Genomic DNA, 25,347 nt, shown 5'->3' with positions numbered 1-25,347 from the left:
GGAAAACTTGACCTGTGTTGTTTTTAATTGACCATGTTTAAAAAAAATGTTGTTCACTGTGCGTTTGGAAGGGGAAGGGTAGGTTTTCACTTGTCTGTCTGCCATCTTGTGAGGGTGTAATATATGATATATTCCCTTATACTTCTCTGGTGTATTACACCATTTTCAAGTTACTTGTCTGTTTAAGAAGTAATTATAATGTCATTGTGAGGGAGACAGGATAAGGGTTAATTGCCTTATTTCGAGAATTTGTCATTCAAAATAGAAACCTCAGCAGAAACAAAAACATTTTATTATGTACCTTCCATGTACTTAGCACAATCTTGGATGGTGAGAGTAAAAAACAATTCAAGTAGCTTATAATTAAATTGTAAAGTAAACAGAAACATTAAGTACCAAACACAATATAAGTAGTTGTTTAGTATGTGACCTTAGTAAATACCTAATAAATGTTTTTTTTAAATTTAGTGTTAAAGGCTGGGAACTATTAAAATGGAAAATGTACAATGCTGAAAGTAAATGCTATAGGTGGTAGGGAAAGGCCATTTCACTATGGAGCAGATGGGTTTGAAATTGGCCTTTAAGAGGTGAGTAGACAGGGCTTAGTATTTGCACTATTCTGCACATGAATAAAGTAGCAGAAAAAATGGAAACCAGATTATGTCAGGTCTAAAAGGCAAATTAAAGAGTGAGCTTTGATTTTATAGAAAATAGGAAATCAGATAATTTGTAAGTAAGAATAATATGACTAAGACTTTGTTTTAGGATGTTGCCATTCTTCAGAAAAGCAGCAGTGAAGGCAGTGGTGGGGACAGGAAACTGCTGGCAAGGAGTGTTGCTTGAGCAGGTAAGAGAGAGAATAATGACCTTAACAACAGTTATTGGAACATCATAGGGCACAAGTAGCATATTTGGTCCTATAAAGTTTGAAATGCAAAAGAGGCACTTATTTAAATATATAATTTACATATCTGACACAAAGCTCCCTGTCCTCCCTGGCAGTGATACTCTTCAGCAGTCTCCAGTGCTCCGCTGTGAGAGTTCAGACACACACCTGGCTTGCATTTTCCTATGGAAGTAATGCCACATGCCAGAGTTTGGGCCTTAGGTCACACCGGAGTATTTAACTCAAAGTATTTAAGTGTATCACTATGACATTGTTGCCATTAGGAAAATACCTTTTATTAATAGCTCCAAGTCAAATACAGGAACAATCTCCAGGCATACAAGTACCACAGGTGGCAGCCAGAAGGGCTTTGGCAGTGTTAGCTCTTGGCAGTTTTGGGTTGAGTCACTTTTTATTTCCCTAAAAGAAGCGACCTCCCTTACTCAGTCACTGCCCAGGGGTACTGGTAGCTGTTCCAGAAACAGACCTCTCCTACCCACTTTGTCAGGGACAGGACACTTGCAGCAAGTCTTAAATAATTACTTACCGAAAGTGAAAAAATCACCACTGAGGTTTTGATAACTTACTAAAGGCACAAGTACACCATTTTTTTCCAGATTTCAAGAAAAAGTAGTTCTTTCTTTTAAATAACTCTACCTCTTCCTTATACTAATCAGCCATGCAGTCGAATTCCACACAAGAATGTATGTATATATTTTCATCCAATGACTGTTCCGATTTAAATGACAAAATATACATATATAACACATTTTAACATAAAGGTGATAATGGTACTACTCATCATCAGCTTCTGGGCTGTCCATCTGGAGTCAGCTCATACCTGTAAGACAGTTGAGTTTGGACTCATCACCATAACACACTCTCATTACTAACATAACAGGACAAGCTGCCTAGCCCTGCCTGTCTGGACCTCTGTGGGACCAGCAGAAGCCATCTCGAACTTGACCAGGGAGGGTTAAGGATACAGAGTTTACAGAGGGGTCTTTTAGGTGAGATCTGCAGGCAGTAAAGCCTTAAATAAAGCTGTTAATCTGTTTCCCTTCTTGATAACCAAAGGAGCTGAAGTAGTGCTGAAGGGAAACTTTGGGAAGAGAATATGGGCAGCTGAGATGATGTCTTGAATAGCAGCTTAACAGTGATAAAATGAAAGGGCACACTTACCATTGTGAGAAGCCCTTAATCAGATCTTCTTTTGATAAGTCAATCAGTACCTAAACAATCACAAATAATTAGTTCCCCTCCAAAACACTGCATTAAGGAAACATTGGGATAAACTGAATTGGTCATAAGGCATCTCCTTAGGTTTCAGAGCTTTGAGCAGAGGCTCCTTTTATTTATTTATTTAAATTTTAGAGATGGGGTCTCACTATGTTGCCCAAGGTAGAGTGCAGTGGCTGTTCACAGCCATGATCACGGCACACTGTAGCCTCAAGCAATCCTCTTGTCTCAGCTTCTCAAGACTACAGGCATGCCACCATGCCTCTCCAAAGGAACAGTGCAAACCCTGACCTCAGTGTCCTAGGAAAACATGATCTGCTGTTTGTTTGGAGTTTTACTTTAGGAATTTCAGGTAATTTAATTTTCCTTTTCAAGTTTATTTAAGAATGTTATAGAAAGAGAACTTGCCTCATCTGTAATATTGGGGATAATACCACCTACTTCATAGAAGTGGACTTTAAAAACATGCATATAGAAGGTGCTTATTAAATTATAACTACAAAGCATTGTATAAATACCATATTTTTGGTCTCTCCTTGGCAACTTCCTAGGGATATTTCCTCCACTTCTACTTTAGGTAAAATCTCATCACTACAAAAATCTTGACCTAATGAGATCCAAGCTTCACATAATGCTGTATTTATCAAAACAATACTTAGTACCATAGTGGGTATTCAAATACTTGTGAAATGATGGATTTGGATAGGTTCTTGGGTTTGTTAAAATAGGGTTCATCCATATTAATTTATACTTCTATATTCTTCCATTTCAAGAAAATGATAAAGGACAAAAAAACTGCCAATGAAACTGAATCCTCCCTGAAGGCAGTTCTAGTAATAGCCAGAATGATTCCATCAGAATTTCTATAAGGACATGTTCCACAGTAAACTCCAGTCAAAATACCAGGAAGGACAGAGTACCAAGAGACCCTCTTGTACTTACTTTTCCTAACTCCTTTCTTCTGTGTGAGCCAAGTGGCCTACTATTTTTCACAGCGACATCTAGTGATCTCTTCTTTACTTCTTCCATGGGAACAAAAAATTCAAATCTTTAAGAAGTAAAAAGTCAGGAAATGAGATTTACATATTTCAGTCATTTTTTTGAAAATCTAAAGTGTTCCATTCATTTCCCTACTAAAATGGAAGATATAGACTATTAAGAGTATCTAGAACAGGGCTGGCTCATAAGCACTCAACACATCATTTTTACAGATAATCACTGTCCTATATTGTTCACAAACCCTGGAAGTGTCAGGAGGCTGTTTGCCTCTCTGAGGAGTGCCTCAGACTACTGTGGCTTGGAGTTTGCATCTTACTTTGACTCTTTTAGCTGCCCTTCCTTACCCTGAACAGTACCTGCTCAGAGGACCACTTCAACCCCTTTCTCAGTTGTTTTTTTCTGACCACCCAAGGGCTAGGACACTTAACAGTTAGGTTTGCTGGAGTTGCATGCAAAATAGTGGCCACCTCCTATGGAGTAAGGCAGAGAAATCTTTGTGTACAAGCTTTGTAATATACTCCCAAGAGGTCCCTGGACTCCTTACTTCTAGTTTTATTTTTAGGGTGGGGGTTCCCAAGTCTGCCTTCCAGATAATTCAGGCTAATCTTGCTTATTATAATTTGGAGAATTACTAACAGATTAGGTTTGTCACAAAAATCAAATGTTAAATCTTTCCCTCCTGTGTTCCCACATAAGCAGTTCGGACATCCTGTTATAATTGTGTCAGAGCTCTCTTTGAGGGCAAAATCTTACTTGGGTGGTTCTAGAATATGGGATGGTACCTAACATGAAGTATTCAGCAATTGTGGAATGAATAAAGTATCTCTTCCTCACACCCTTTCTTGATATTGTTGAACTCAAAGTGTAGTTCTTGAAGGAACACTAGTTCTTAGGGCCCAAAATGAGTAGTTATTGACTAGGATAAGAGGGAACCCAAAATTATGAGGTATAATAATCTCTATGCTGCTAGAAATGTCTTCTCTTAGGACCCTGAAAGAGAAGGAAACAATGATGAGATTATACCTTGAGGATTATCAAGAATAAAAATATTTGGGATAAGACTTGCCACCATGGATCCATCAAAAGTAATTAATGTGATTAGAGTCTGTCTGTCAGCCTTGTCCTCAAGGAAATGGGTGGACAAGCCACATGGAGCAGGAGAGGCTATCTGTGTTTCACCTGCCACCTATGTTTTGTTGAAGGAGGGAAGACAGGCTAAAAAGCCTGGAGCTTTAGGGGAAATTTTAGGTCCTTAGGTTCAAGGAATGTTTATTTCTAACTGCTGGAATTAAAACAGATCAAAAAAGAAACATACTTGACTAGACAGATTCAAATCCTTTTACTGCCAAAGAGATTTCATTTAAAGAGAAAGAGTAGGGAACACTCCATAATTAGGAACACTTTAGCCAGCTTCTACAGGCAGTAAATGTGGGTAGACATTTTGATAAACTGCCCTGGCACTGCCTTTCTCCCGCTAAAACACAGAAGCTTCACAAAGTCAGAGATACCGGCAGGTGCTTGGCAAATACATGAATGAATGAGGCACTCTAGGCAGGCCAATGGTCCACTTACGTCTCATCAAACAGGGGTTCCAGGGTCTTCCGCTTCACTGAAGTCTTTTTACGACACGCCCACCTCCTTTCTGGCAACAAGTAGACGCGGACATAGGGATCAGCTCCACTGCTGGTACATGGTGTCAGGTTTCTGATTTGGTTTCAGAGAGAATGAGATAAAAAAGGCCCCTGGTTTTCAAACATTGAAAAAAATCATTGGGAGAAAGCTATACTAGCCATTCAGCTTTAGATGGGCTTGAGGATAGAAATGCTTTGTAGTCTAGAGGACCAAAAAGTGAAAGTCTGCAGAATTTAGAGGACAAAATATCAGATGCATGGTTTTGAAAACGCATTTTTATAAAGTTTGGGGTAGAGCAAGTACTTTCCATCTAAGGCAAGTTGGAGATTTCCTCTTGAGAAAATGTCCTGGCTACCAACCAGCTCGCCAGACAGTTTTTGCGGTGATGGTGTCTGAGCAAGGCTCTTGGTTCTTGAGCCCATCAGCACCACTGAAGAGTGACCACCAAAGTATCCCTTTGAAGACTTTGTCACTCACAGAGTGCAGGCTTCAAATCTCACTTCTTCCCAACATGCGACTTATTTACCATGGGGGCTACATGCCCTGGTCATTGCTCCCAGTACCCCTACTCTGATTTAGGGTCACCTGATGTTCCCTTCCCAAAGGACCTTACTGGCCCTAGAATCCCTTACCTGCAGCCGTTGATTAGCACGCTGAGGCAGCGCCGCAGACATACATAGCGCACTGTGAGCTGAATCTCACCCAGCCGCTGCTGCCTGAGATCCCCACTTCTGTAAAGAGAGAGTTGGTCACTTCTCTTGTCATTACAGGTATTGGCCCTCTCCCCTGACCCCTGAGACAGAGAAGCATGTCCTGCTTGAACGTAGAGCCATGTGGGTAAATAAAATAATTCTCAGTAAGGTTCCTTTCAGCTGGAAGTCAGTTCCATCCAGCATTCACGTATAATGATCCTACTTCACAGTAAGATGAGTGTGAACCCTGAAGTGGGATCTGCCTTTGTATCGTGATTCCTTGTGGGACCTGAGGTGATAGACCTTTATGATAGTAAGTTCTAACTTGTAGGGTAGGGTTATTGTGAAGATTGAATTAGATAACATGCTAAACCCATAATAAACCCCTCATAAATGACAACCATTTATTACATAATTCCACATTTTAAGCTTTCTATATCATCCCAGTATAACTCTTTAGAATTTAGGAAATGTTTCTGCTGGAAGGGACCTTAACCAAAGCCCAGCATCTATTTTACAGTCAGTACATAACTAGAGCCATAACTGGACTGGCTTTCTCCCCCTTGTTCTTTGTTCTTTCTATCATACCATGCTGCATCTCATGAAGATAATTTTGTGAAAAACCAGAACTTGCACAGAAATGTAAATTCATATCTACTTTTCTATCCAGGGAAGTATTTTTCATGCAGGTGATTTTAGAAAAGATTAAGCAGAGAAGTGCATACTCAATGTTGAGGCTGATATCTGTCAGGTCAAAGCAGGAAGAGGCCAGGGAGTTGAGCGAGGACATGCTGGGAGCCAGCCTCTTGGGCGGCCATACGAATGGGGAGGCAGGGCATTTCATGGGTCTGGGTGACTTGATGGGCCCTGGAGAGTGGGGGCCTGGGACAGTCAGGAAGATGGTGGCTGAACTCTTCTTCTCCCCCATGGGCTCACAGAGCCCTTTGGCACTGTCCTTGCCTTTGGGCTCTGGGCCTGTCTCTTGGGGTGTGGGCTCGGTGGCAGCAGTGGTAGCACTGGTGGTGGTTGTGGTACTCTTGGATGCTTCCTTGGTGTCAGAAGCAGGTTCTGAGGGACATGGCAAATCTGCAGGGCCTTCTCCCTGGGGTGGGGCTTTGAGACCCTGGTTGGTGGCCACCTTCTTGATGAACAGAGGGCCTTTCTTTAGGGCTTCGGGTCCTGTGTATGGGCTCCCCAGCTCTCGTTCCTCCACACGCAGGAACTGCAAGCAGATGACAAGGTGGTTTATGGGCTGGGCCCACCACTTCCACAACCTCAGCCACTGTGTTTCTCCTTCCCTCTCAGTCGTCAATTATCAAGACCTTTCCTAGGGACTTGCATTTCCAGCAATAAATATGGTAGTTTGAATATTCTGAAAAACCTTGTTAGAAATGCCAAATAAAATGAAACAAACATCCTTTTAAATGCATAGCCAAATTCACAAGAAAGTAAGGATAATTCTTTTAAAAAAGAGAAAACTGAAAAATAAAAGTTAAGCTTTCCTAGGGTCATTTACCAACCTTGGAATTCAAGGAGTTGGGAGAAGAGGCTTTGGGGTCAATGTGTGACTGAGAGACCCACCAACAAAGATTGATGAGGTGTGTTTGTCTTAGCCTGTACTCTGGTTAGGGGGACAAAGTCTTCCCTAAGAATATGGCACCTTATAGGACTGTCCTCAAATATGAATTTTGAGTTCATATTTGTACAGGGTCTGTGGGATCTCGAAACCCAAAGTTAAGAAATTAATATAAGAATGGACTCAGACTTATAATGCCTGAGGTACGTGGCTACAGCAAAAGCAGACCTCTTTGAAGAGAACCACCTCAATCCAGATCAAAAAGGAACATTGAACATGTTTGCAACCCAAGTTAGAAACATAGAAATGAATCACCATAAAAAAGCATCAGCAGACAAAACTAAAAATTTAACTCCCAAGATCTTCAGATTAATAGAATTAACATACATTATAACTATTTTCAAATGACTAAAGATAGAATGTAAACATGAGATAATAAAATACTATCAGAAAAGACCACATGGATTTGGAAAAGATAAAATCAGAAATGAAAAATCACCATTATTAAAAACCATGAACAGGTTAAACACAAACTAGGCATAGCCAAAAAAAGAATTAGTGGTCTGGAAGACAGCTCTGAGGAAATTGGAATGTAGCACCATGAGATAAAGAGATGGGAAATATGAAGGTGAGGTCAAGAGACATGGAGGATAGATGAGAAGGTTCAGTATAGAAATTCTAGAAGCAGGAATTTAAAAAGGATGGAAGAGGCAATATTTGAAGAGATAATGGCTGACAATATTTCAAAATTGATGAAAAACATGAATCCATCTCCTGGCACCTTCCAGACACAGAGCAGGTGCTTAGTGCTGGGGCCGTTCACCCTGCTCCATAGCCAGAGCTCCCCTCCCCCTCCCCCAGGGAACAGGGGAGATTTACCCGAAGCACCAGCCTCATCGAGACGAGGCTGTCCAGGCCTGAGTGGTCCAGCTGAAAGCGCTGCTCAAGAGTGAGGTCAGCGTAGGGGAGGATCTGGCACAGGGGGAACTCCAGCACTCCCAGAGCACACTCTTGGTCATCGTCAAGCACCTGGGTAGTGGAGCAGTCATAAAACAAGAGGATAACGAAGCCCCACTGCACTACCAGTACTGTCTGGGCCCCAGCCAGGTCTGGGTTCACTTCAGCAAGTATATACTGTGCTTCCATTAGCATCTGGTCCTATTCTGGAAACTGCCTTCAGTAGAGGAAGGTAGTGACTCAGGGTAGAGGCAGTTATGATCTGCGTGAGGCCAGTCTGTCAAATGCACAAGGCCATGGAGGCCTTAGGGACTGAGAGCTGTGCTCCTTCATGATGGGACATCCAGGCAGGGCTCGGGACTCAAAAGATCTCAGCTCCAGCACTTGTTGGTCATGAGACCTTGGATAAGTCATTGTTTTAGCCTCTCTTCACTCGTGTAAAATACAAAAGATGATAACTCTCTTCTGTAGATCTTTTGTGAAGATTAAATGAAATATATTTTTAAAGAAGTACACCATTATTGGTGTCCTGGGTAGATTCCAACACAGATCACTCTGGGTGCTATGTAGCAACTGTAAAGACCTTTTGTAGGGAAAGCCAAGGAACTTGAGGGTTTGTCCTCCCACAGCCTCCTGCACAATGACCTTGAGCACTAGCCTCAAGGAGATAGGCCTTGTGGAGCCTCAGGGTCCTCTCCCACCCACAGGGGGCTGACTTTAAATACTGCTAGGAGAACCTGTGCCCTAGGACACACTCAAGCTCCCCACCCCACCTGGCTTAGAAACCTCTTCACTGTTTCAAGAGCTCAATGTCAGACAAACCTTCAGATGGAGCTGCTCAGCTGCCACATTCTGTACAAAGAAGGAGAATACCTGGCTCCATACAGGGTCCTTGCTGTGGGGACAGGTCTGGGAACAGAAGAGGGAGAGATCATTGAAGGGTCAGGTTGGGCAGAGCCAGGTACCGGCACCTTCTGCTCTCACTCTGGCCACCAGGTACTACTGGGAACCTGTCCTGTGTCTGCCCAGGGATCAGACCCACACACGCTACAGCCAGTGCGAGGCACTAGGGCCAGACAGCCAGATTCAAAAGCAGTGAGTGCTTTGCCAGGAAGTTTTATGGGGCTGAAAATTATACTAGCCTTAGAGCACACTTCAGAGGAGGCGGGGGCACCAGGATTTCTGCTGCGGGATGGAGAAACGTCATGGTGTGGTGGAAAGGACACGGGCTTTGGAACTACGGCCTAGCTTGTACCCTAGTTCTGCTGCTTGTAGCATGTGCTCTTGGGTAAATCATTTATTTCTGATCCTCAGATTTTTGAACTATATAACTATTTTGTGAGGTTATTGTAAGGACTAAATAAAATAAAGGGCCTACTAGGCATTTGTTTTAAGTTAATTCCCTTCCTTTTTGCCTCTCTCCCTGAAAAGGGTTGGGGCCCATTTCCTTACCCCAGGACTGTATACCAAGCTATTTTACCTTACTCATGTGTGTCTTCTTGCCTACGGACAGCTTGACATAGGAAGAAGGGTCTCTGCTGACCTTATTCTGTGAGGGAGCAAATCCACAAGTGAAAGTGGCACATGAGTTTCAGCTTGAGACAGCCCCGCCCCACCTCCCAGGAGGATCAGGAGGATCAGGAGGACCTGGGGCCGGCCAGTGGCTTCCCCGTGAGAGAAGCTGCTCTGGTGCTCCCGGGCACCCCGGGCTGTCGTTACGGTGCAAGCACCAGGACAGGACTGACCGCAGGGTAGAGCCAAGTTCTGGCTCCTCTTTTTAGCTATGTGACCCAGGCAGGCACTTAACTTCTGGGTCCTGTTTGTAAAATGGCAATAAAAATTAATGACACACAGTCAACGTGGGACTCAAGGATAACAAATGTGGGAGACAAGTTGCCAAGCCCAGTGCCTGGCACAACAGACTCCACAGTCAACGCCTCTTGTTACCCCCAGGCTGTGTGTCCACAGTTGCAGTTACTCCGGGGAAGGGGAACCATGATTTGCCCTCACCGGAGTTTTCAGTCACACACTCACTCACCCTGGCAAACCTGGAGAGTTTTTTGGCTCGATATTCGCCATTCAGGTAGTCAAAAGGGTTTCTCTGCAGCACAAGAATAATAGGGTTGAAGGAACACATGGACATGTGAAACTGATGGGCCCAAGGTCGGGGAGTATGACACTCAGGACACGTCGCCACTCACCGGCAGGTTGCAGGCACTCTCCAAGAAGACCACGAGGATGGCAGTGGAAAGGCCACCATGGTCCTGCAAACACACACAGACCCTCACTGGGTGCCTGCAGCAGCAGGAGACACGGACTGGTTTGGGGGACACCTACTCATGGCAGAAGGAAGCCAGCCAGCCCTTACACTCCAGACTAGCAGTAAGATCTCTCACAACTTAGCTTTTTGTTGAGGCTAAGAATGCTCCTGCAGCATGACAGATTCAAGTTAGACACAAGGGTGGATTTCCCTATGAACTTGGATGACAGGCACTGACACGGAGCTCTAAGGACCCCATCATTCCTGAAGCTGACTGAGGTGCTCAGAGCTATTTGCTGAGAGATTAGGAACTCCCCTCTGGAGACAGGGGCTGAGTGACATACTGTCCAAGTGAGCAAGGACAGGGGCTCCGTCTCCCTCTCAGCCTCCACCTGCACACAGCCTGTGTCACATGGGACCCTCCACCTTCCTGCCAGGGAGTCCTTGACACCCTGCACTCACCTGGGTCAGAGCTTCCTGGTCAGTGAGCAGTGAAAGCCACTCCAGCCGCAGGTGCAGCCGCCCGCTGGTGGTGCCATTGAGGACAAACCACTGTGGGGCGAGAGCAGGGGTAGAAAGCTCGAGGTAAGGGCCGGGGAGATGCTACTGACCCTCTTGGGGCAGCCCAGTCCTGGGACTGGTAGGGCCCTAGCAGGGGCTCCAGGGAAAACGTGGACCAGCCCAGACAGGGTCACTCTGGGCTCACGGGGACTGGGAGACGTGGTTATAGGAAGGCAGAAGTGCTACCATTTAGGATGGAAAACCCATGTCTAGCCTGCCCTCCCCTATGATGTCACTGTCCTTTGCTGGGGTTCCTTAGGCCATGGGCATTTCTCAGGGGAGCTTCTTCCAAGCAGGCCCTGGGGAGTTCCCTGGAGCCATCTGTGCCTCAACCAGCTCTTGGCCCTGAGGATGGGCCCTGTGTGCAGCACAGAGGGGGCCCATTTCATCGGACTCGCCGGGCTGAAGCAACCTGCTGTCCGTAGGGAGGGGGGCTACACTGAAACTCCCGCGGGGCTGCAGGTACCAACTCTACCTCATCCACCACTCTGTTCGTCATGACATCCCCGAGGCAGATCTGCAGGCTGCAAGACACAGGGAGAGGGGGCAGCTCAGAGGAGGCAGGCAGCAGAGGGTGTGGAGGCACACCCTGGAATCTATGTTGAAATGTCAGTGGGACCATTAAGACGGAGGATCTCATTCATCCCATGGAACCAATGGGAGACCAATTTTGGCTCAGGTGAAGGAAGGACTAGCTAATAACCATCAGGGCTGCTCCCAGGGGGTGTGCTGCCCGGGGAGCAGAGGCTGCTAGACACGTCGCCTCGGGATTTCACAATGACGGTGCTACTGGTATTCTGAGTGGGATGAATCTCCATTGTACAAAACTGTCCGTGCGTTGCAGGAATTTAGCCTCCCAGTCCTGTGCCCTCTAAATGCCAGGGCCATCACCTCCCCCAGTCATTTTAACAACCCCAAATGCTCTTTGGTTTCCAAAACTGCCCTAAGTGCCCTGCAAAGGATAAGTATAGTTGGCACGTGTGTGTGAGAGGAGGTAACACCCACATCACAGCGTCCCCCTAACCTGCCTGGAACCAAGGCCAGCCAGAAGGGCCGGCCTGATAGCCAGAGGGATAGTGTAAATCTGCGTAACTGTTAGCACAGCTGAGCACAAAACACACCAGAGCTCAGTTACATAAAGCAAGACCCACAGGCCACATTTCTAATCTGCAACATTACAAAAACTGCAACTGTTTTCATTAAGATGAAAACCAAAAAATGGTAAGCAACATCTGCTGGTGGGCTGTTTCTTGGGCTGTCACATTGTGCCCCGCCCATTTTGTTTTATTTCTACTTTTTAAAATTATGTGCTCATGGAAACAAGCTAAACAATACAGGAGCCCCCTGAAGATCTGGGTAAAACTCCCTTCTCTGCCTCCTAATCTGAGATGAGCAATGTTTAAAGGCCGCCGTGTAGCTTCCACACCTTTCTCTGCTCATATGCACACGCAAAAATACATACTCGAGGGGCTCTCCTGGAGGATCAAACAAATGACAGGTTACTCCCAACTGTTCTCCCCCACTTACTAACACAGCATGGATTCTACTTATTTTTCAAAGCTGCAGACTATTCTGTAGTTTAGCAATGGCAAACTTATTCAAACATTCAGCCAATATCCTCTGAGGCTGGATATTCATATTTCCAGTGGGTTGTTTTGCTACTACAGATAACTTCTGCAATGAACATTTCAGGTTCTAGTGTTTATTTTACAGGAGATTCCCAGGGGTGGGACTGCTGGACCGAGAGACATAGAAATTTGGGGTTTTGCTAGCCAGCCCACCCTGGCCATTTCAGTCCTCCCATAACCCTGAGGGTTCCAGCCCTGAGAGCACAGCCAGGGTCCCTTGGGACTGGGCGCCTAGCCCATGCCAGCCTTGCCCACTACTCTAGACGGGGACACCTGGGTACATTATCAGGAGGCCAGAAAGCAAAGCCAAAGGTGTACAAACCCTGAAGCCCTCTCCGTACCCCACCAGGGCCTAGGTCAGGGCTGGGCACTCAGGAGACATCTAGAAAGGCTTGTGGCAGGAATATGGAAAAGTGGGGCAGGTGGCCTGGCACAGTCCCCAGGTCAGAGTGGCCAGAGAGGGTTGCAGGTCACTGAGTGATGGAAGCAGGGGTGCCGTGGCCCAAGGCCTGGCCCAGCGCCGGGGAGGGGAGGGAAGGCTGCCCCCAAGCCCAGCTCCACTGTCCTCCTCACCTGCCCAGGAAGTCATCCCTGTCAGGATCCTCATCATACAGGTCCACCTCCAGGTCCTGCCCAGGGACCTCATACACCATGAACTAGAAGGAAAGACAGGGGTCTCAACCTGTTGGCCAGCACGACCGATGAACTGACCTTACGTAGGACCCAAGGGGAGCCAGTTCCCAGCTCAGAGCCCTGGCAGGTTCCTGGCCTTCTCAGTGCCTTGAAAACCCCACCCATGAGAAGGGAGTGATGTCCCTCCCCTGCAGTGTGGAAGAAAGTATTAGAGACAACACGTGCCAGCCTGCGGCAGAGCGGGTACTCAGGGGACAGCAGCTCCCAGAGCACTTGCCTGTCATACTCCCCTGGCCCCATGGGTCTGGAACACCAGGAAGCCAAGCTGCCTTTTATCAGCCCTGCTCCCACTGCCTCCCCCCAAATGTTACAAATCACCCACATGATGTGTTGGGAGGGGTCACCTTGGAGGTGTAATCAGAGGGCCTTCAAGGCCTAGACAGGCTGTGGTCCCACCCTTCAAGCAGTAGGGATTGTGACAACTTCAGGCTCCTGGTGCTTGCCTCTGGCAGGGAAGCCTGGGAGGAGTGGGGCAGAACTTCCTCTGAGGTTCTTTTAGTTTGATCTGAAAACTTCTAACAAAGCCAACCGTGGTGGGGAAAGGAGGTAGGAATTTGCCTGTGGGCTGCCCCTCCGCCTCTGGAAGCCTGGTACGTACGGGAAGCAGAAACTGCACAGACCTGCCTGCCCGTCTCCAAGGCCCACTCCCCGGGGCTCGTGTTGCCCCGTGAGTACGTGAGGGAAAGGCCCTCCCTTGCCTGTGCCCAGCATGACCCAGAGTGGAGCCTGGAGGGCACTGAGACCCTCACCTCAAACACCTCGTTCCAGGTGGGGTTCAGGTTCTTGTAGATGGTCCTGCTCCGGAAATGCTGCAGGCCGATGCTCACCTTGGCGTAGGGGTCTGACTTGCCTCGGAGGCCCAGGAAGTGGTCCTTCTGGGCCAGCTCCTCTGCCGCCAGCAAGTGGACTCTGATCACGCCCTGGAAATTGCCCAAGCCCAGGACTCACAGCTACTTCCTGGGCCACACCAGCCCCCAATACCCAGAATATCAGAGAAAAAGCCATCAGAAATCCCCCCACCCCCATCTTGCCCGTCCCTGGTCTGGACAAGGAGTCAGAAGCCAGAGATAGCAGTGACCTGTCCAAGACCACACAGCGAGTGACGGCAGGGCCCAGGGCTCTCTCCACGGCATTAGGAAGTCTGCCCACATCCCTGGCCTGCCTACACTCCCTGCCTCCAAACTGCTCCAAACTGCGGCTATTTGCCCCTCCTGTGCCAACAACCCCGCCACCCCACCACACTCTGGGCTAAGCTGTAGGGCAGACCCCTTCCCCACACTCACATGCATGGTTGTTAAAAAAGAAATAAAAAAAAAAAAATAACTTCTTACAAAGAACAGAGCACAGGGATTAGCAAAAGCAAAGTTCATGGGGTTTAAGGTATACCTCCTTCCTAGAAATATTATTTTTTTAAATATCAGTAAATATACATGCATTTACCCTTTGACCCCAAAATCCAACTTCTAGCAATCTATCCCAAGGGCATACTAGCAAAAACATAAAAAGACATGTGCTCACGGCTATTCATTACACTATTATTTATAAAAGCAAAAGACTCAACACAGCTGTCCACCAGTGGAGACCTGGCTGAACAAACTTCAGTACATTCACAGAGTGGAGTACTCTCCAGCTGTTAAAAGGGATGAGGAAGGTCTCGCCAGGCGTGGTGGCTCACGCCTGTAATCCTAGCACTCTGGAAGGCCGAGACAGGAGGATCGCTTGAGCTCAGGAATTTGAGACCAGCCTGAGCAAGCAGGAGATCCTGTCTCTACTAAAAATAGAAAAATTAGCTGGGCGTGGTGGTGCGCGGGCATGCCTGTAGTCTCAACTGCTCGGGAGGCTGAGGCAGGGGGATCACTTGAGCTCAGGTGTTTGAGACCAGCCTAAGCAAGAGTGAGACCCCGTCTCCATAAAAAATAGAAAACTAGCTGGGCGTAGTGGTGTGTGCCTGTAGTCCCAGCTGCTAGGGGGGCTGACAAAGGAGGATGGCTTCAGCCCAGGAGTGTGAAGTTGCAGTGAGCTATAATGACGCCAGTGCACTCTGGCTGGGGCGACAGAGCAAGATCTGTTTCCAAAAAAAATGAATGTGGAAGATCTCGATCCACACTAGCATGGTGTGATCTCCATGACGTATTTAGTGATAAAGCTCTCCTCTCCAGATGGGTGACTTTGGACAAGTCATTCAGCTTCCCCAAGCCTCATTCTCCTCCCTATTAAAGGGGCGTGCTCTCACAGGGCAGAAATAAGGATTGCCACCTGAGAACGCACTCAAGGTGACAGGACACCCCCCCGACCACCCATCTGTCCCTCAGCACTGGGCCCAGGGCTCTGTGGCTGGTACTGGGTACTCACGCAGGGCAGAGGGAAGCGCAGGTTGGTCACATCCAGTCCCTTCTTCACAGGCACAGTGACGCGGTTGGGTAGCACCAGGTGGGTGGCAATGAGGTCCTCCAGCAGGCTGTCTGACACCTCACTGGAATGCCAGGCAAGACCAGCTGTGGACGGGGCCTTTCCTCCCCATGCTACCTGCCCCTCCGTCCATCTGCAGAGCTGGAACCAGGGCCAGCTTGGCAGAGTGGGCCCTGCCTAGAAAACAGCCCTGACCCCATCTTGCCCGGATGCAGGCGGGGGTATGTATACACTGTGACAACCCGACATTCTGTGGCAACAGCAGCCCTCCCGCTACTCGTCCCCACGCCATGCCCCTATCCTGCTTTGTTCCCTGAGACGGCACAGCATGGTGGCTTAGAGCAGGGGCCCCTAAGCCTGTGTTACAATCTCAGCCACACCACCACTAGCTGTGTGACCTCGGCAAGTCGCTGACCTCTCTGGACTTTGGCGTCCTCATTTCTGCCATGGGGCTATTAATGTCTACTCCTACGGTGGCTGTGGGATGAGCAAGTGGTGCGAGGTGCTGGGAACAGCGCCTAGGCCACAGCAGGTGCTGCGACACAGCCCTTCCACTCCCTGACATCGCTCACGTTCTCTGCACTGCCTGACTCTACCTCCCGGTACAGGGAGACAGGGACATGGCCTGGAACAGGCCCGGCACAAAGTGTAAGTGCTTAATAAATATTTTTTGAATGAAAGAGTGCACGCCTGCATTCTCTTTGTCCAGAGCACCTGAGATCAGTGTGGGTGTCCCCAGTGAGCGAGCTGAGTGGCCCTCCCCTGAGCCATCCAGTAGGGCCGGAACCCTTTTCTGCTCCTCTCAGTGGGTCTGGGGCTGTGCGAGCAGCCTTCACCTGGCCCCAGGAAGGTGGGGTCTCCAGGACCAGCTCCTCCTCGCTGGCCTCTGCGGTGACAGCCGCCCTCCTACCCTGGGTTTGTGACCATGGTCGGGGGAGGTAACACAGGCTTCTTGCCACACACGTGGGTCGAGGAGGGGCTGGAATGAGGAAGAAAGGACGACACTCGTGCGTCCACACCCACTGTGCTGCCACCACACACACCTGAGTGTTCTCCCAGGGACCCCAAGACAGGAACCAGGCTCCCCTTTTACTGAGGAAGAGCCTGGAGAAGTGAAGTAACTCATCCACTGTCACTCGTTGCTAAGTGACAGAGCCAGGAGCTGGCCGGGTCTACTTCCAGGGCCTGTGCTCGCCTCTTGCTAGCCCACACGGCCTCCTCTAGCACCACATCTCATCGGATCAGAGCCACTCTCCCCTGCAGCAGGACAGAGACCTGAACGTCCCTCAGCCCGACATTCAACAAAGCAGTTCTCGCTCACGGCGTGCGTGTGCGTGTGCGTGTGCCCGCTCCGGGCACAGTGCCTGCCCACGGAGGCCGCACACACCGTCAGCCTCCCGCGCCCACCGCAAACACGTGCACGCTCTTCCCCCGCAGAGGGAGGGCAGGGCCTCCGTGCGCCCCGAGAACAGGGCCCCGGCCATGCGAGCGCGACGCAGAGCCCCGAGGACCCCCACGCTTAGGACCTCCCTGGCGGCTCTCCCAGGCCCCTACTTGATTCCTGGCGCGTCCAGCAGGTTCGTCAGGCCTGTCCAGTTGATCTGCAGGTGCTGCAGGGGCAGAGGGGGGCTGTTAGGCTGCAGAGGGCTGGGGGCCCAGGGCCGACACCTCTGTGAAGGAACGGAAAACCCGGCCTGCTGGGAGGCGCCTTCTGCAGGGGTGTCAGGCAGCTGAGGGCTCCTCCCGGCCCTGCTCAGGCCCCCAGGGGCGCCCAGGCCCAAGCTCTAGCACAGGATGGGGCAGGGGCCGCCGGGCCTGCTGCTTCCCGCAGGGACCCCCCCAGGAGCGGGCCAGGCACGTGGCCACGGCCGGCCTGGACTTCCAGAGCTCTGCTTTGAGTCTCAGCCCCACTTCAGGCCATCTGTGTGCTCTGAGCTTAGCTGCCTCCTCTCTGGGAGGGCAGAGTCTAGCTCCTCCGGCTGCCTTAAGGATTCAATGAGACAGGGTGTGAGCGCCCGGGTCTAGGCGGGCTAGGACAGTGGGGTTTGTGAGCTCAAACCCAATGTCTGGGGTCCAGCGGACAAATGCTCACTCACAGGGGCAGCAGGCCGGCCTCTCGTCCCCGGGACTCACCGGCTTCTGAAGGAAGAACACAGTCACGGCTCCCACGAAGGGCTTGTCCACCAGGAGGGGCTCCAGGATGATCCGCAGGGTGCCCTGCAACTGGATGGGCACAGAGGCCCATGAGGGGCCCAAGCCTCCTTTCTTCCCACGCCTGCTGGGCTTGGCTGAGGCCATCTGCAGCCTCATTTCATGCCCATGCCACCCCCAAATGTCAGGACCACCTGCCATAGGCCACTTGCTGTCACGCAGGGTATAGAGGCTTGGACATAGGTGTGCCCCCTTTGCCGGCCACCAGGGGCCACGAGCCGGCCCCCACTGCCTCCCTCTGGTGCGCTGGCCCGAGGGACCTGCAGCCTTTGCCCAGTTTCAGGCTGGCCCAGCCAGCGGGGACCCAGGAGCCATTTCCAGCCCCAACTCAGCTCCTCTACTCCTGGCATGAGTTATTTCCACCTCCTGGGCCCACCTCGGTTTCTAAGCGATGGCTGTCCGTCACCCCGCGAGCACCACCTCTACTTGTGCGGGCAGCCAAAGCCTCTGGGGGCCTCTGCCATCAGAGGCAGGCGTGTGGGACCCGGAGGCGGAGCAGCAGGTTGGTAAAGCCCAGCCGCCACTTCCCGGCCATGTGACCTCATGCCAGCAGTTCCTCTCTGGTCACCAGCCTCTGTGTCTGGTGCCCTCGCTGCCTCCTGCATCCTGCTCTGGCATGAGCCCGCTTCCCCCTTCCCTGGTCCCCACCCCCAGGGGCTGGAACTGAGGCAGCCAGGCTGGGCCCCACCCACCTGGATCCCGTTCACACCAGCCTGTATCTTCTGCAGCTCCACACTGATCTCACAGTCCCCGATGTAGCTGAAACAGGGAGGGACAGGAAAGGTTGGGGGAGGGGCGGGTCCACCGCTCAGAGAGGTTGAGAAACTTGCCCAGCATCACACAGCCTGAGCTTGGGTAGCCAGTCGCCAAGCCCCATAATACCGCAAAGATGAAAAGGAGGGGCTCTTGGTAAATACATCGCCCACTTCTCCACACTGCTGCCCCCTGCCCCATCTCTGCCCAGGTCTCTCCCACGAGGGCACAGAAGCAGCCCCTGCTGTATACATCCAGCCACTGTCCCAGGTGGTGCTGGGGGTGGAGGGGGGCAAAGGTAATGAGCCCTCAGGACAGGAGCCCGAGTCCAGCTGATGGCTCTTGCCAGGTGATGGGCACAGGGAGGCCAGGTGGGTGCCCTTGAGGGTGAAGATCAGGAGACCCCGTCAATGGACTGAAGGAGACTAAGGGGAGGAGAGAGCGGCTGTCAAACATCTGCAGGGCACGGGCACAGGAGCCCAGTGTCACAAGTAACAGAAATGCGGATGCCCCTTGAGAGGATGGAGGAGATGGGAACCCCAGGAGCTGCCTGAGTGGCTGAGTGGGCCAGATGACCTCAGTGTGCCCCAGCTATTCATGCAGGGATCTTATGGCAGAGCCCCAGGGGCCAGGAGCAATGGATAGCCCATCACTATCCCAATACACTTGAGACTGGCCCCCAAACGGGGATGGGTAGTCCCAGAACTGGCTCCTGTCTTCCCAATATGCTCTCAGTGCCAGCCTCTGGGCTAAGGACAGGAAATATGAAACACTGGAAAGGAATGGCAACACTCTGGAACTTCAGGAGTTGACCCTTTGCCTTTTAAAGGACAATTCAAATCTCGCCACCTCCAGGAAGACTTCCTGGATTGAATCTCCCTTCTTCCTGACTCAAGCCCATTATGAACCTCATTCAAAAGAGATACCCTTGCCCAATCCCCTGAATTAGTCACTGATGTGTCTTCGTGTCCTCTAGCTTTCCTGAGGAGCCACAAAGCCCAGTTCTCCAGCTAGCCTCTCACAGTCTGCACTTGGAATTCTCCAGGCCTCACTACAAGATCCCAGATCTTCTTGTCACAGCTGTTCCCTCCAGCCACCTCCTCTCTGAGGCAGTTGGTCTGACCCACCAGGTGGCCTGGCCATGGCTTCCAAGAAAGCTGTTGTCTGTGCTTTGATACCCAGAGTGTGCCATGGGATGGCAGAAGCCAGGCCTGGGCCAAGGGGTCAGAGGTGGCTCCCCTGGAACCTGTCATTCTTCCATTTCATCATCCTGACACTCCTCTCCCTCCTCAAGAAGGACCTTATGCCCCAGCCCCAGGGGGAGGGTCCAGTGAGGGGTTTCACACCCCAAATCAGAGTGTGTATGGTGCCTTTCCATCTTCAAACTGGCTGTTCCCAGTGTCCCCTGCCACCCCGCAGCGCACACCTGGCCCCTCAGGCAACAGGGCTCACCATATCTGCAGGTCCAGGACCACCTGTCTTCGGTTGCACTTGTTAGTGTGTGCCTTGACTCCGTTGACCCTGGGGCACTGGAAGAGGGTGCCAGAAGGGTTAGGTCAGAGGGTTCTTGCGGCAGGGCATGGCTGCCAGCCCCTCTCCTAGCCCCGGGCCTCGTCAGCAACACTCGTGACCACCACACTCTCGGGATGAGGCACAAACACAGAAAGCCGCCCTCATGCCCCCTGAGACCTCCCTCCCGGGAATGTGTCCCCTCTCTTTCTCTACCCTGCCACAGGTGTTTGTGGAGCACGCACTCTGTGCCGGGCACTGGACAGCGGAGAAGGCCGGGCAAGGCGGCCGAGCCTGCCCCGTGGGCTCACGGCCCAGCACAGGAGGCGAATGGGGGCCTCGCGATGAGGAGCAGCCCATGCTGTCACATGGGGGTCTGGGGACTGCAGGAACACCTCCCAACCCAGCCTGGGGTGGGGGGATGTTAGTGGAGGCTTCCTGGAGGAAGAAGCATCTAAACTAAGTCTGCAGATGAGTAGGAGCCGCACCACGAGGGCAAGGGAAGTTACCAGGGTCCCTGCTGAGGGCTCTAACCCTCAGAATTGAAGTGCCCACTCCAGAGCCGCCTAGGTAATTTTTCTTATGTTATCATCTTCTCCCTCGGCCCAGGCTCTCCTCCTCCTGTCGGGTGGCATTGGAGTGGGGTCTGGTTATTAATCATCAAGAAAAAACAAATTTCATTTGAATTTGAGTTAATGATATGTATGCTGAAGTGGTTAGGGATGAAGTTCACTGATGTCTGCTATTTAATTTGAAATGCATTTTTAATCATGAATAGAGAGGTAGATGCAAAGACGTGCAATGAAGCAAAAACAGCAAAAAGTTAACACTTGTACAACCCAGATGGTAGGTATGTGATGTTCACTGAATAATTCTTCCAACTCTTTTTTATGTTTGGAATTTTTCATAATAAAATGCTGGGGGAAATATTCAACAATCACATTAGAGGAAAGAATCCATCATCTTTTGATTTGCTCCATAGAAAGTGGTAAGTACACATGCACTGTCACATGAAAAGGTTCTCAGAGGACGGAGCCCAAAATGCAGGGGGAAAGTATCACAGGGACACGCTGAGCTGTTAATTAAAAATATCAGGTGGTTTTTCCAGGGTTTGTGATATGTATGATATGTCAGCTTTTTAAAATGTATAGCTTGCTGTGATTTTCTTTCTTCCTTTCTCATATTTACTTAATATTCATTTTTTGTCCTAATTTTGCATTTTTAATTTTATATTCTTTTTCTTTAAGAGGGTCCCCAGGATTGTAGAAGCTTCAGACCTCACAGCCCCTGGCTCCACCCTGGGCTCGATGGAAGCCTGGGTCAGACGACAGGGCGCTGTGACGAACCTCCCACAGCCCGGGCCTGCAGGGGGGTGGTTTGCCCGGCACCTAGGAAAGCCCAGCCAGCCCAAGACCCCCATGTGCAGAGACAGGTCCTGGGGAGGGCTCCCTGCCCAGAGGTCACTACCACAGAGAGGAGAGTAACCTCCATTCGAGCACCGCTCAATGCCAGGCAGGGTGGCCCTGGCCCAGGGCTACAGTCAGGCAAGGGCGCCAGGCTAGAACCTGGCCTCCCCCGGCCCTCTCAGCCAGGGGCCCTGTGCAGGGCACAACCCACACAGCCGCACAGGGCGGCCCTGGGGCCAGGCCTGTTGCTCATGCCTCACAACAACCTTTACAAGTGGTGCCTTCCTTTTATACAAGAGGAAACTGGAGCTCAAAAAAGTCAAGTACTGGCCCAAGGTCCCCCCAGCACCGAGGGGAGCTGGCCATAGACACAGGAATCGGAAGGAACAGGTGTGAAGGAAGCGGGTACACAGAGTGCACTGAGTCCTGGCCAGGCCCAGGAGGGTCCCATGAGGTGTTCTCTGTGACCCCAGAACGGAGAAGAGGGGAAATGTGGGGAATGGGAGCACAGAGGGGAGGCGAGAGGAGTCAGGACACGGAGGGCCGTGAATGCCAGGATCAGGAGTCCGTGCTTCTCCTGCAGGGCAGGGACATCTGGTCAGCCTGCAGCTTCCCCCTCCATGTTCTCCTGACACAGTAAAAATCATTTCTTGGGGTCGCCTGCCAGCAACCACATCCCAAAGACCAAAGACACCATGGCCAGAGCAGCAGCCTGGCCAAGCAGGCTCTGCTAGAAACGCAGCAGTCTGCAGGCTTCCTGGCTCCTGGCCTGCTCAACTTGTCAAAGGCCAACTCAGATACCACCTCCTCCTGGAAGTCTTCCCCAACTACCACAGCCCCTCCACCCCTCCACTTCGGAACTCATGCATTCCTCTACCGCCGTGCGCACACACACTGCCGTGTTGTCATCCACCAGTTTATGTCCCTGCCTCCCACAGGCAGGGGCGCGGCCCCACCCTACTCTGTCTGGGGTGCCTAGTGCACAGCACGCGCTCAGTCACAGGTGATGGAACAAGGGATGAATACACGAACCAACACATGCTGGCACAAGCCTGTCCTGGCAGAGTCTGCGTGGCATAAACCAGAATCTCCAGGGCTCAGGCATGCCTAGCGCAGCCCCTATTAGGGCCTAGCCAGGCAGGGCTGGCAGGCAGCTCTCAGCAGGCTGGCCCGCGCTCTGACACCTGCTCCTTCCAGAACAGACTGGATGCCAACACCTCTGATTTGCTGGGTGACAGACGTCACAGCAGCTCTCTGCCTGGGAGACGCATTTTGGATGATCAAGTTAAGACTCACATCATTGGGACGCACTGGAACAGGAAGAGTGGGGCACAGAGGGTGAAACAGGAAGCTTGGTCTAGAACAGGGACCCTGACGGTAGGTACAATAAACATAAACTTCTTTGCCGAGGACCATCTTATCCTGCGACACCTACTGATCGTCACAGAGCTAGAGAGGACTTGGAACGCTGATTGCCAGAACCAACCAATTAGTAGAGAATTATAAACCGCTGTGGCACTGACTATCTCAAGCCACGAAGGTGTGTTTGCCCAGCTGGTGCCCGAGGTTAGCGACTATGAATGTTCATCTCTATATCTGTCTGGCTACCACCATGGCACGTTTCCAAAATTTTGCTTAAGAAACGTGGAACTATTCCCAACCTCTCCTTTCTGTTCCCTGAGCCAGGCTTCCTTGGAACCTGGAGAGACGGATGCGCTGGGACGAGTGGTCCAGGGGGATCTTTGCAGTCAGGTGACAGACTGGGGTGGGGGTTGGCGGGAGGGGAGGGAACAGAGACTGCACAGCGAGGCCAGGCTGACCTTCCTGAGGCAGCACCCACCTTCTGTCCAAAGTAGAGCTTGGTGAAGGTGAAGGTCCTCAGGTGGGCGCTCTTCTCCCGGATCTTGGGCTCCAGTTTCTCCCGGAACTTGTTTTCCATGATAATGCTTAGGTAGGGCCAGATCTGCGAGATGACCTATGACAACAGGAAGAGGCCTTCGGCGGTCAGGTCTGTGACCCGCAGCTGTGCAGAACAAGGGCCTGACGCGCTGCAGCACCCCTCTGCCTGCCTGCCCACCCCCACCTATCCGACCGTCTCCATCACACACCTGGTAACTACAGCAGTGGTTCCCACTCCCGTGTAGGCAGCAGGACCCCGAGATTTGGTGCCATTTTGCAGAGCACCATGAAATATTCATTCACGAAATTTAAAATTATGAAGCCCTTTAATTCTGAGCTAAAACATAATCTCATTCTACATTATAGTTTAAATGAAACATAGCAGATACTAGAAGTGTAGGACCAAAATTACAGAAGAGAAAGTTAAGTTGTTTCCTGTGGATTCAGTTTTCTAACAATCAGAAAAGGCAGCCTTTGGCTGACTTCTGCAGCAGAGTGACTCCTTGAGCTGGTCCGGGAACCTGGCTGGGACCTGGGGAGCAGAAGGTGGCAGAAATGGCTCGTGATGGCAGTGATCAGAGAGGGGTCAGGACAGCCAGCAGGTACATGTGCCCTGTTTGGGGCAGAGGCTTCTCCCTCTTCTCTCCTGTGGACTTGGGCTGCAGTTTAAACACGAGCCTGCTTCCTCCGTGCACCCATTCCAAACCCACCACGGGAGGAGCCCGAACACGGAGATTTCAGGGCTCATTGTTCCCATTTCTCTCAGGGGTCTCTTCCAACCCCAGGCTCTACTTTCTAGGGGCCAGTCCCATCTTCCTGTCTCGCTGGTTTGTCATTCGCTGAGGGCTGCTTGACGCACTTGCCAATGACATTTCTGGTAATGCGAAGAAAATCCCAACCTTAGGTCAATAACTGTCAGGAAGTCCTTTCTTATACCTAACCTAAGTCATTCCTACCAGAACAGAGGCAAGGTTTGTATCAGAAAAAGTCCCAAGCCGGGAGAGTTGAGGTGGGGGCTGCGATGGAGCCTTCTCATTTAGGGAAAGGTCTGGCAGATCAGGTACGGGCAGGACTCTGGTTCCTCATCTGTAAAGCCGGGATTCCTGGGGGAGGGCGACAGGGAGGCATCCGACAGGGCCCTCCTCAGGGCATCTGGCAGCGGAGCCCACGGGAGTTCCCCTGGTGACCTAATAGCCATCACAACAATGACATCAGTGGATCTAAGCCAGGGCAGGAACCATAAGCATTCCCATTTTACGGATAAGGAAACCAGTGAGAGACATTGGGCAATCTGCCCAAGGTCACACAGCCAGTGGTGTGAATCTAGGCTGGGAACCAGGAGGAACCCAGAAGCTATTGTCTAATTAGTGTTTTCCTCTCCCTCAGAAAGTGCAGATCTTGGCCTGGTGGGTCAGTGGAGGATTGTACTTTTCTCTATACTTCTCTGTATTTTCTAACTTTTCTGGTGTGGCCATGTATTAATTTAAGATGTATTAATTAAAAAAAAAACATTTTTAAAGAGAAGAAAGCCATTCTGGTGAATGAAGAAGGAGGGGAAGCTGCCTCCCCAGCAGTAGAGAAGCCATCCCTGCCCCTCCCCTACCCCGGGGCCTTTGATCACATGCCTGCGGCCACCATCACCACTGCTGATGGCGCTGGAGACGCAGGGAGGACAGGTCCGAAGTGTGTCTAGCCCCACCGGTGGCCTTACCTTGTTGGCCCACTCCACCCGCTCCACGTCCGGGAAGTGGATCTAGGAAACAGAAGCCCAGAGGAGAAGTTAGACTCAAATCCCCATGCCCCTGGGAACGAAGCAAGCATGCCCGGCCTTGCAGGCTCCTGGTTCATCACAAACGCACTCTCAGCACCCCCTCACAGCCAGCCCTGCCCTGAAGGAGCACACTGTCGGGTGGGGTAGGCAGCAAATAAACAGAGAAGCCAGCGAGCCGGCATGGATTGGCGGTGGAAGCCAGTTCCTGGGCGTCCCTGGGCCTGTGATCAGTCAAGTAGTTTCGCCCCTCCCCTCCCCAGTCCTAC

At 50.8% G+C, this 25,347-nt stretch overlaps 1 protein-coding gene across 1 annotated transcript in view; it reads right to left on the bottom strand.

Moving 5' to 3' along the window:
• Window positions 1–273: 273 nt before the first annotated feature.
• ESYT3 (extended synaptotagmin 3) overlaps window positions 274–25,347 on the bottom strand; it is a 42,292-nt gene continuing 17,218 nt past the window's right edge. Inside the window, exons 2-23 of the mRNA XM_045539193.1 lie at window positions 25,022–25,063; window positions 23,252–23,386; window positions 19,949–20,025; window positions 18,436–18,502; window positions 17,666–17,755; window positions 17,087–17,142; window positions 15,476–15,596; window positions 13,873–14,043; window positions 13,004–13,086; window positions 11,278–11,326; window positions 10,704–10,793; window positions 10,183–10,245; window positions 10,020–10,082; window positions 9,462–9,530; window positions 8,804–8,890; window positions 7,904–8,053; window positions 6,174–6,670; window positions 5,389–5,487; window positions 4,697–4,828; window positions 3,068–3,173; window positions 2,069–2,118; window positions 274–1,727 (exon numbers count right to left, since the gene is read on the bottom strand). Coding sequence (XP_045395149.1) covers window positions 1,691–1,727; window positions 2,069–2,118; window positions 3,068–3,173; window positions 4,697–4,828; window positions 5,389–5,487; window positions 6,174–6,670; window positions 7,904–8,053; window positions 8,804–8,890; window positions 9,462–9,530; window positions 10,020–10,082; window positions 10,183–10,245; window positions 10,704–10,793; window positions 11,278–11,326; window positions 13,004–13,086; window positions 13,873–14,043; window positions 15,476–15,596; window positions 17,087–17,142; window positions 17,666–17,755; window positions 18,436–18,502; window positions 19,949–20,025; window positions 23,252–23,386; window positions 25,022–25,063 — 2,334 coding nt within the window. The 3' untranslated portion in view covers window positions 274–1,690. The remainder of the gene's footprint in view (window positions 1,728–2,068; window positions 2,119–3,067; window positions 3,174–4,696; window positions 4,829–5,388; window positions 5,488–6,173; window positions 6,671–7,903; window positions 8,054–8,803; window positions 8,891–9,461; window positions 9,531–10,019; window positions 10,083–10,182; window positions 10,246–10,703; window positions 10,794–11,277; window positions 11,327–13,003; window positions 13,087–13,872; window positions 14,044–15,475; window positions 15,597–17,086; window positions 17,143–17,665; window positions 17,756–18,435; window positions 18,503–19,948; window positions 20,026–23,251; window positions 23,387–25,021; window positions 25,064–25,347) is intronic.

Source organism: Lemur catta, chromosome 1 (assembly GCF_020740605.2).
Source record: "Lemur catta isolate mLemCat1 chromosome 1, mLemCat1.pri, whole genome shotgun sequence".
NCBI classification, from domain to species: domain Eukaryota; kingdom Metazoa; phylum Chordata; class Mammalia; order Primates; family Lemuridae; genus Lemur; species Lemur catta.
This window is presented reverse-complemented; position numbering and strand designations above follow the sequence as displayed.